This window comes from Spinacia oleracea, chromosome 3 (assembly GCF_020520425.1).
Source record: "Spinacia oleracea cultivar Varoflay chromosome 3, BTI_SOV_V1, whole genome shotgun sequence".
NCBI classification, from domain to species: Eukaryota; Viridiplantae; Streptophyta; class Magnoliopsida; order Caryophyllales; family Amaranthaceae; genus Spinacia; species Spinacia oleracea.
Window position 1 is genome coordinate 18,204,630 of NC_079489.1, and position 11,828 is coordinate 18,216,457.

The following is an 11,828-nucleotide window of genomic DNA, read 5'->3' on the forward strand; positions in this document are numbered from 1 at the left end:
AAATGAGTCCTTAGGTTCTTAAGTTCAGAGTTGAGAGCGAAAATATCATTTTAGCCTAAATATGACCTATAACGACCCAATGAGCCTTAAAGGTGCATAAATAGATTGGAACGAGTCTTATAAAGTTAAAATTATGCATATTAAACATGTAATAAGTGTAAAATGAGTCCTTAGGTTCTTTATTTTAAAGTTGGGAGCGAAAATGTCTCATTTTAGCCTAAATATGACCTATAACGATCAAACAAACATTAAATGTGCATAAATAGATTAGAATAAGTCTTAGAAACTTAAAACTAAGCATATCAATCATAGAATAAGTTTAAAATGAGTCCTTAGGTTCTTAAGTTCAAAGTTGGGAGCGAAAATGTCATTTTAGCCTAAATATGACCTATAACGATCAAACAAGCATTAAATGTGCATAAATAGATTAGAATAAGTCTTAGAAACTTAAACTAAGCATATTAATCATATAATAAGTTTAAAATGAGTCCTTAGGTTCTTAAGTTCAGAGTTGAGAGCAAAAATGTCATTTTAGCCTAAATATGACCTATAACGACCCAATGAGCCTTAAAGGTGCATAAATAGATTGGAACGAGTCTTATAAAGTTAAAATTATGCATATTAAACATGTAATAAGTTTAAAATGAGTCCTTAGGTTCTTTATTTTAAAGTTGGGAGCGAAAATGACTCATTTTAGCCTAAATATGACCTATAACGATCAAACAAGCATTAAATGTGCATAAATAGATTAGAATAAGTCTTAGAAACTTAAAACTAAGCATATTAATCGTATAATAAGTTTAAAATGAGTCCTTAGGTTCTTAAGTTCAAAGTTGGGATCAAAAATGTCATTTTAGCCTAAATATGACCTATAACGATCAAACAAGCATTAATGTGCATAAATAGATTAGAATAAGTTTTAGAAACTTAAAACTAAGCATATTAATCATATAATAAGTTTAAAATGAGTCATTAGGTTCTTAAGTTCAAAGTTGGGAGCGAAAATACCATTTTAGCCTAAATATGACCTATAACAATCAAACAAGCATTAAATGTGCATAAATAGATTAGAATAAGTCTTAGAAACTTAAACTAAGCATATTAATCATATAATAAGTTTAAAATGAGTCCTTATGTTCTTAAGTTCAGAGTTGAGAGCGAAAATGTCATTTTAGCCTAAATATGACCTATAACGACCCAATGAGCCTTATAGGTGCATAAATAGATTGGAATGAGTCTTATGAAGTTAATATGTTTCTTGTTTTTGACAACTCTTTTCATTAATCAAGTTTCAGGTATTATTTTCATTTTTGTCTTTTCTTCGTTTTATGCTTTTAGATTGTTTAATTATTGTTCTTCGTTATTCATTAAACCCTAATTTGTCTTCTATTAATATCATGATCAATTATTCAATGTCTTTAATTTCTTTAAATATGTGTGAGTAGTCTAATTATATGGTTTTAAGGGATACATGAATACATGAAAGGGGTTGACTTTATTGCTTTCAATTATTGATTAATTTACTATTTCTCCTATTGCTTCTTTTGGATTCTTGTCAATCTTGTTTGGCCAGACTTTATTGATTAAGTGTTGCAATATTAGATTATAATCTCACCTCATGTAACATAATCTGGGTTTGTTACAGCTTAAGGCAGCTAGGGTGTAAGATGTAATACGGGATTGTATTAATTATTTACTTTCTCTCTCCATACGTCTCTACTATCTCTCCCTAAACAATTCTCTTAATTCTTCTGTTTTCTACATTTATAAACTTTTAATAACATTACAGGTTATTGCATAAACTCTAAATTTGGCTAAAGTTCAAACAATGAACTCCACATAAATATTTGCAAGGGAACATACCAAGCATTTTAAAATTGACAAACATGCATGACAAATAACCAAAACAGCAAAACACAAAGGGGTCATAAAATCAATCTGGTCAAGTATGTTCAGTGGTTCATCTAGATACTCGATAATTTAAGCCAATCAGTTTACCAGATTGTTTATGGAGTGCTGGTTAATGGACGAGAAAGGTTCTCCATTTCTTCTTCCTTCTTGGCTAAAGCTGCTTTGAGGTTGGAAACCTAGCACAGAACAGAGTGATCACATGTTTCAACTGTCAGTTCAAACTTCAGAGACAGTAAGTTAACTATAAGGAAGTCAACAACTGTAAATACCTGCTCTTTTAAGTCTTTTGTGTCTGCATTGTCTTGGTTTGCCCGAGCAGCACCAAGCTCCCCTGTAGATACACGCTAAGCAAATCCTAAAATTAATACGGAGTATATCTTTTGTAAATCAAAATGCTGAAAAAGTTATCTGGAACAACTCTGAGCAAATATTTAGAGACTGATGGACATGCTCACCAGTATTCAATGTTCCTGTGAGGAGGAAAACCCGTCAGACAGCAGCCCAAATTGTTGGTTATCCTAGTTGCATCTCATTATGGAAAATGCAAGTAACTGATGTGCAGATCAGTACGTGCAGATCAGTAGCCAGCTTAGCTGCCACAACTTTCAGATTGGGACCTTGCGCCTGCTCACTCTACCATAAACAACATTGAGTTCAGGTATTGCTGCAGATCAATCCAGATCACTAGGGGCACAAGCTGCATCGAGAGTTGATGTAAGCTCCTTCATGTAGGGAGAAAAAAATAGAAGTCGGAACCAAACAAATTAAGAAGATATGTTGCAGAAATAAATCTAAGGCAGAAGTTATAGAAGATTCAAGAATTAAGTGATACTTATATGTACGGCATACCGTAGTGTCCAGAGCAGACCGTCATAATAAGAATGATCCACATTGGCATCAAACAGGATTCTACAGAATAACATATATAACAGTGACCATTAAAACAAAGAATCGCCAAAATTGAAATTGCTAAACAAAAAAAGAAGTTTAAGAAGCCATTGACAACAGCAACAGCTCTAGTTTATTCCAGATATAGGAAGGCCTGCTTTTTGTTTCCTTGTCTTTAAAATAAAATAAAACAGCAACAACTCAAGCATGTATACATTTATTCCATTGGCAGGATCTGTGCAGGCCAAGTAAATACAGTTTTACCTCTAACCAACTAACCCAAAAATGACACTAAAACTGCAGTATAATATATTATAATGATGCTACGTAATAATGACATGAGAAAAGCTTATACCGAGTTACTGACTTACACCCCTGTACCATAAAACTCTGATGGGGGGGGGGGGAGATAAATTGTTTCAAAAGAAAAAAGGTACACTCAGACAATTCAGAAGATTGAAGAAACAAGAGTCGGGAGAAGTACACCTGTACACAGCTAACTGGGCCAACCCTCATAGAGAAAAAAAACTCAAGAGATAAAAAATATTTAAAAAAGAACATTGAACTTGCTGAAGTCCCTGACAAAAATGGTGCTCAGGAGTCAGGATCAAGGCAGTCAGCTTACCGCGACACATCAAACTTTAAGATGTCAGAATATTGTATATTTATACTTAAGGTTAAAAAACGTTCTTTTTGGCGCACTTTGAGATTTAGTTTAAAACTTCTATCCAACACAGCAGCTGGAAACCCACTATTGATCTAAAATCAAGTCAGTGTCATGTCCTTGAGAGCACCATAAGAAGGTCACTTAAGCAAATCAAGTCAAATGGAACCACTTCACTCTAAACCATCAGAAACTACAAAAAGGAATCACATTACTGCATTGCAACAAATCATGCACCTGTAATAGAATCAAGAATAAAAATAACTAAACTTGAATCACAGGCTAGGACCACAAATTCCCTCCTCGACTGTCTTTCTAGATTTCCACCGTTGAGTCATGAGAAAAGATTCAATTGAATGGATGGTAAGTCACCAAGGAAGAGACAGTGTGGATCATCTGAGTTAATGAACTGAGCCGTGGCCTTCAGCAAGTTAGGTTCACGTTGGGCCTGTGATTCACTAGAATCACTGCAGCAATCGGTAACAAGGTCTGGGGTCCAGCCCATGAACCAAGTAACATTATCATAGGACTACTTTACTATCCTTCAACGTTTTACTTGAGAAGGGAAAGTTACTTTCGCAAATATAGCTGTGACATACTCACCGCCTAAAACATTGACCAAGGGAGTAACTTCAGAACAACAAAAGCAAAAATGACTCTAAATATGCAAATAGACTCTTCAATTTAACAAGAATTGCCTACTAGGATATAGCCAACCATGACAGAAAGCATTACATATATTCCTAAAATGAGTATCCAATGAAAAACCACACCAAGTATTATGCAAACAAGAAAACCCTCAGCATAAACTGAAAGGTAAAGTCACATTTATCAGGAAATTTTTTGCCCACGTTCCGGGTTAGACTAATCATAATTACAAGAATTCATACTGAGGTAACTTCTTTCGCAATGAAAAGTCACTCACTTTCTACAACCACTCAAATTCTTGTTCACACTTTATAATCATTGAATTGAAAAATTACAATCGTCAAACAACAGAAACCTCAATTACAAGCTAAAACTTGCTTACATAGAAATGGAAAATCACAATCTCTAGTAAAGTTTTCTGCACCTACGTCACAAAAGACTAATCAAATCTGAAAAAATCATAATTCAACAACTTTCTTGCCAAAAGATTTGCTAACTTTCCAACACCAATTAATTTCTCATTTGATAAATATAATAGCAACCCAATTGAAAGAATTAGCCCAAATTTCACAAAAATAAATAAATAAAACAGTAATTAAGATCTGTAATAGGCTTCATAACCAACACATGTCGATTATTAAAGAAATAAGGTAGGGAAATTTGCAGCAACAACAGAAAAGCGAATCAAATTAGGGTTGAACAACAAGAACCTAATCAAAGCAAATTTTCACAAAAACCAAGACGAATTGTCACCCAATTTCAACAATTACTTGCAAAAAACCCCCAAAAAACCCCAAAAAACCACGAATTAGAGAAAACTTAGAACAAAAAAGGGGGGATTCAGAAAAAAGCGTCGAAATGGGAGTTACCTGGGGAAGAAACCGCAGCGAGAAAACGGGGGAGAATTCACGAAAAGGACCTCGGAATTGGGGGAATATGGCGGAGAAAGAAGGGATTTAGGAGAGAGAAAGAGAGCAGATGAAGAAGAAGAAGAATGAGGAGGTGAGAGAGTACGCGGTGTTAGAAATGGCTTTACGCAGGGAAAGCTGAGGGAAGAAGAGGGAGTACTGAGCGTGGATATGGTTCTCGAATTTGGTCCTTAGGTTTGAGATGAAATGTTTTTCTTAATTAGCTTTGCAGCGAAAAAAATTTACATGATTGCAGGGGGCTTTTATCTGTACGCTGCAAAATAAATGGGCTATTGCAGGGGGCTTTTACTTTGTACGCTGCAAAAAACTCTCTTGCTGCGGGCAATTAATTTGTACGCTGCAACAACCCTTTATAAAGTTTGACCCGCGTTGACCTAATGGTTGTTGAAGCGTATTATTACATGTTCGCTGCAACAAGGGGGTTGCAACAGGGGTTTTTTCTACTAGTGGATTGGCGTAAAGAGAGGAGAGAGATATTCGACGGATCTGATCAAAAATTCGCCGGAATCGGTCAGAAGTTCGACAGATTCGACCAGAAAATCGACAGATCTGACATAAATTCGACATATCCGACCAAAAATTCGACAGATCTGACCAAAAATTCGACGAATCCGACTAGAAATTCGACGGAATCGCATGAGTAACCGTCACTGTGAAATCCATCGGAGTCAAATTAGAGGTTTAAAGAAGATAAAATGTAATTTGATGAGAGAAAATAGTAGTTTGATGAAAGAGAATGTGGAGTTTTTGATGAAAGAGAAAATGGTGAGAGAAATAAAATGTGGTTTGATGATACAGAAAATGGGGAGAGGTTAGAGGAGAAAGAAAATAGGTATGTATAATGTAGTGTGTTTTAGCTCATACGCATCTAGAGATAGATGCATACCTATGCAACCATTAATTATTACCCATCCGAGTATGGTTGTGGATCTCTGTCGATCCCACGTGCCTTGGGCCTGAACGGTCTGATTCACGCCAAGCCCAGTTGTTTCATGCCAGGCTGAAAATTTCAAAAGCAAGCACAACCCAAGCCCATGTCGTAGGCCGTGTCAAAAATTACAAAAAGAAGCCCAAGCCCACATGTCGACCTTGGCGCCTAAGCCTAATTTTAGTCAATTTAATATGTTTTATCGTACCGGATCGTGTTGTGTCTGAGGAAGTACAAGCACATATCAGATATGTATGGGCAAATACATATCAGAACAAAAGACAAAATAGGAAAAAAAGACAAAAAGAAATTAAATGGTACTTTTTTAAACAAAAATGATACTTTTTTTTTTACAGAATGATACTTTTTTTTACAGAATGGTACTTTTTTTTACATGAATGATACTTCCTTTCTTGTCTTTTAGCTATTTGTCTTTTAGTTGGTACATATCTGATATGCAAAAAAACAACCTCGTTGTGTCTTGCCTTGTCGCAATTTTTTCTTACAAAAGAGGTCCAAACTTTTCCAACGACTTCGAGCTCGTGCAGGACCGTGTCATTTCGTACCCGTGCCGGTCGGACCAGGCCCATTGCCATCTTTACATTGACCCATCACCGTGGAGGCGATGACCGTGGTCCGTCGACTGTCCCAAACAGGATTCAGCCAATTGATCACACTATCAAAATATTGAAAACCCCCTACTGTGTTATCGATTGAGAAATCCAAACTAAATGAACAGAAAGATGGAGAATATGGCGATCTATGCGACCTTGATCTTAACAATGGCGGCAGTCTGTCATGGACAACAGCTAAGCTCAAAAGATTGCGAGAATTTGGGATTCACGGGTCTTTCTCTCTGCTCCGACTGTAAAACTTTGTCTGAGTATGTCAAAGACCAAGGTCTCTCTCCTCCTCTTCCGTTTTCCCCTAATTCTATTGCTTAGTTTTTTTTTTTTTTTGTTGTTTATTGTAATTTTTCATTTCCTTGGAATTGTATGAATTAGAGTTGCATGAATTAGAGTTGCAGGTTGCACTGATATGAGTGATACAATTACATAAAAGTGTAATTAATTGAAGAAGTTGGGTGTAATTTCATTATCAATTGGTTGCAATTTTAGTTGGCGTGATTTTGAAGTTATGAGTATATAGATGAGATAGGTGCGAGCTTTAACAAGTGTTAATATCTATGATTCATTTGAACCCTTGTTGTTTCGATATGGTTTGATTTGAAGACTGTTAATGTGTTGGATAAGTGAGAGATCGAACTGTGTGAATCAAAGTTGAATGAGTGGCTTGTTTTTAGATGGAGAGACTATGGCGATTGAAATTTGTTGGTCATTTCTGGAGAAAGGAGTTTAGCTAAATCGTTTTTAATGAGTTCACCATAATGGCCCATTTGGTACATGGTAATGTGTTAGTTTGGTTTCTGTTACAGAGTAATAACTAATAAGGAAGGTACTTGAAGGAAATCGCATTATCCCCACTTTCGTTTCTCTTATTTTCCATTTATTTTGTTGAAGGACTTATCAAGACATCATGTTTTATGAAATTAGCATGAATAATGTTAGATGTCGCGGAAGTATCCATTAACATTTTAATCAATTGATTGGTCGTTGATTGGAAATTTCTCAATCCGTGCTTTTGACTGTGTTCGTTTGTGAGTTCATTGTCTATCTTCTTCTTTTGAATGAAATATACAAGTACAGATTAAAAATTATGGCATGGCGATTATGTGAGAAATTTGATATATCTCTGAAATATTGAGTTGAATTTTGTTAGTAGGAGAGAAGCTAATAAATTAAAATAATGAGTGTAACATATGATTGAGTGTCTAACTAGTTATGCAAAGTACCTCACTTGATAGACATGAGTCTGAGCATCTACATCCACAGTTTGCCACACTGACATGTAAATCTTGTCAGCTGGCTAGGAGAAAGCTTTTACATTTGTCGAGTCTTCATAAAATCAGGATGTTCTCATCGTTTATATTAGCTGAAATGAATGGGGATTTCTACTGAGAAAGTAAGTCAAAGCCATATTGTATCCGCCACATAAAAGCATAGTTCAGGTATAGGAAATCTTTAAGCTGGGAATGTTTTGGTAATTTTTACATCATGTTATAAAACAACCATCTATACATGGCTGAATCAAGATATACGTCATATTCTTCTTTGTGTTGTTTTGTCTTCCGTCTTAGTTGCGAGTTTATGAAAGAACCTCAAATAACCAATCCAGCATTCAAGGAGAAAATATTTTGCCTTATGCTTAAAGACAAACCTGGACCTCAGACCTCTCTATGTATTCTTTTGTAGACCAGTGAAATTTCTAATTGAGATGATGCATTCAAGGAGCCAAACCCTCTGAAGTGGAAAAGGTGTTTGGTTTATGAGGGGAGTTTGGAAGACAAGCATTATTCAAGAGAATACCTATTGATCACTGTTTTATTTCATGTCAGATAGGAATACATTTGCAACGTAACGGAAAAGATTATGCCTTCTTATCATGAATAACTTAGAAATTGTCTCCTTTATTTGTGTGAAAAATGAAGCTAAGTGTTGTGACAACAAGAACCCCCATCCAATGTATAGCAACAGACATTAACATAGTTCTACCCCTAAGCAGTCAAAAGACTTTTGAGAGGTTGAATAGGAAAGAAATTAAGTTCTGCATGGCAAGAGATTGTCTGCAGAAGTTACTATGCAATTATGCACTCCCTGCTGCGAGATCCCTTACCACCCCTACTGATCAGGGATATCTCTTTATCTTTGGTTGCTTGTCCTCCTTGCAGCTGTTTTTAGTGACAAACTTATCTGGTGTTTAGATCTGAACATCTTTCCATTTTTGTACATGTTCTGTGTTTAATGTGAGGAATTGACATCAAGAACCATGAATAATGTTGGTGCTTATGATATGTGTTTCAGAATTGGCATCTGACTGCTTAAAGTGCTGTGTGGAGGATTCTGATGATTCAATGAGCAAGGTATATTCTTTTACAGAAATTCTATTGAACTTCCAACTCATAACACTATATTTTGGAAGGTCTTAACATCTTATGAGTCTGAACTTTATTACCTGAGAGTTTATGTTTAAAACTGTTCTTCCAGGTATATGAAATTTTGCACCCACTTGTACCTCAGAATGTATATTGTTGCAACTTTGTTACGCACAATTTGGACTTTTAGAGGAGTCTGATTACTAGTCCTAGAAGAAATCTTTACTCAATGAAGAAATATTTAGTTTAATTGATATATTTCCTAACATTTTGGGCTTCTATATTATGTACCCTTTGTTTTCTTGTCTTGCATCTCTTTATTCCACTAGAGTTCTGCTAAAAATGAGAACACAGATGATCACCACTTCTCTCTTTTTTCCCATATTTTTTACCTGCGTTTTTTACAGTAAAAAAATAGTTACTGCTATAAGGTTACTAACTTCTTCAAGAATTATGACTATTACAGATTACCTATGCTGGTGCATTGTTGGAGGTCTGCATGAGGAAACTGGTCTTCTATCCCGAGGTTGTTGGTTTTATAGAAGAAGAGAACGACAAGTTTCCTTCGGTCAAAGTTCAATATTCTTTCAACTCGCCACCGAAGATGATTATGCTGGATGACAACGGTGAACATGCTGAAACAATTAGGTCAGTTATTCTTCATTTCTTTGGACTTTTAGCTAATGTGAGCCTGATCCTTGTAGAGATGTCTGGGCCAGTAGTTTACGTGCTCAACACATAGGATGCCTGGGAACATTAAAGTTACTAATCAGTGCACGTTTAAACCCTGACCTACTGGTAAAAGTAAAGGCTAAGAGAAAAAGAAGTAATAATAAAAAAAGAGATTGTTGAGAACTCGACTTGCATGTACAGTTTGCCGAATGTCAAACAATAGGCCTGGATCTTCTTGTTTGAAGGGGAAGAGAAAGGAAAACCTAAAAATTTTGGTAGTAGCTAAACTTGGCCTAAATAGGTTTTTTATGCATCACAAAATCTCCCCTTTTAGACTTTTTCTTTTAGATATTACCATAAAAATGGCTGTAGTTTTGGCATGTGTTTGCTGCATTGCCTGTCTTTGTGTTTCACTGTTGCAGATGCAGGCTATACAGTGATTCTGCTATTATGTGCTCGAGAACTGTAGTTTGAGTACTAGGTACTAAGTATGGTCCCCTTGTTGAGAAACCTGGGTTGTATATAGAACTATAGTCATTTGTACTTGGCTGAATTTGCGGCTATTCTTTTCTATTTGTGTTTACTTTGGTTACCTTTATCCTTAACTAGCAAAAACAACGTATGTGTCAAGAGATAATATAAGGCTATAAGCTATGAAAAAATGATGATTATTCTGCAATGGGTTATCAGAAGTTGTTTTTCATCTAGGTTAAAGAATAGGCTGGATTCCAAATGTAGTCTTTGCCTCTTGGGTCTAACATTTCACTATACATTTTTCTTTGTTGAGCTTTAAGCCTTCTGATTTTCGACTATTAGACTTTGTTTCAAAGTGATTTTCCTTTCCCGTCTGGGACAGGAATTACAAAAAAGGTAGAACAACAAATTTATTTTATGTACGCCTTTATATTTGACAAATCTATTTGGTGGGTTACAAGACAACAATGCTGCCAGAGAAATTATAGTATTGGCCTATTGGGTGGGAAGAGAGGGATTATGCTGCCTTAACACTTCAATGGAAAAGAGGTTGTTTTGAATCCATGTACAATTGCTTATTTGACGGACAATTGTTTGGAAATTCAGCAAATGCTCTTGCTTTTATTCTCAATGTAGGATCATATTGCTCTATAGTTTTTGGTTCTCCTCCATTTAGTATGCGTGCACCAAGTATGTGAACTTTATGATTTGGTGGTACCATTTCCATAGAATTCACGGAGTAGAAAGAATCCTTCTCGTAAAAATAAAGGAAGACTTGAAAGAAAATAAAATCACCCTTTTATCATTGGTAATAATTATACCATCATGCTCGAATGATTCAAGTTAACAACTGTAGTACTTCGTATTTGGTTTACTGTTATCATTTAGAAGGAGTTAGTTTGGGTAATGATTCAAAATTTAGATTGAGTGGGGACGCTGGGTCTAGCTTATGATTTTGTGGCTTGGTTGGCTCCCTCTTAGACTTCTAGTCAAATTCCACGATAAAACCAAGCGCAACACATCTATGACGTGGTAATTGTTGGCACCTCCCGCCCTGAAAGCTTTGTAATACGAAGTAATAAAGAGGGACTCCAGTGTTAAACTTGTAAATGCATAATTTAGTGTTGAACTCTCGAAGTTAACTAGACTTATTTTGATATTAGAGATTCTTTTTTTTTTTAATCTAGACTTTCTATTGCGTGTTGTGTAATGTCGTAATGATTTTATGTTTGTTTGGTTGTAGAATTGACAACTGGAAACGTGAGCACATCCTGCAGTTTCTACGGGGCAAGCTCAAATCTGCTTCTAGCTAAATGGGGTGATGTTACTGATGTTTTTGTGCCCTTACCAAATGAACCAATTATACGTGATGTTTTTTTTTCAATGTATAATGATCTTGATGTTCCTAGATGGATCGATTTCTTTGTATGATAACCGATCTTATATCTAATTTGAAGTGTACTATAAGTTGAATTCTTCTCTGAAAAATGGTTTCTCCAGTTCTTGTTTGGCTTTGGAGGACCCCTTTTTATTTTTGCAGTCTCAATGGTAACCGAGCGCATACTTCCTCACTGCGGGAGCGGAATTTCGACATGCAGTGATGTACATCACAGGGCATTTTGTGTACCGTTCATTAAAAAGAAAGTACCATTTCATTAAACGGAGTACCATTACGACAAAAACATGTACCATTACGATAAAAACATGTACCATTACGATTAA

The 11,828-nt window shown here is 35.6% G+C and overlaps 1 protein-coding gene across 1 annotated transcript; it reads left to right on the top strand.

Annotated features, from left to right (window-relative positions):
- Positions 1 to 6,544: 6,544 nt before the first annotated feature.
- On the top strand, positions 6,545 to 11,594 carry LOC110785410 (uncharacterized). Its single transcript, XM_021989847.2, has 4 exons — positions 6,545 to 6,868; positions 8,890 to 8,948; positions 9,427 to 9,608; positions 11,350 to 11,594. Exons 1-4 carry the CDS (start codon positions 6,700 to 6,702, stop codon positions 11,417 to 11,419), a joined length of 480 nt encoding a protein of 159 aa, XP_021845539.1. The 5' UTR covers positions 6,545 to 6,699; the 3' UTR covers positions 11,420 to 11,594.
- The last annotated feature ends 234 nt before the right edge of the window (positions 11,595 to 11,828 follow it).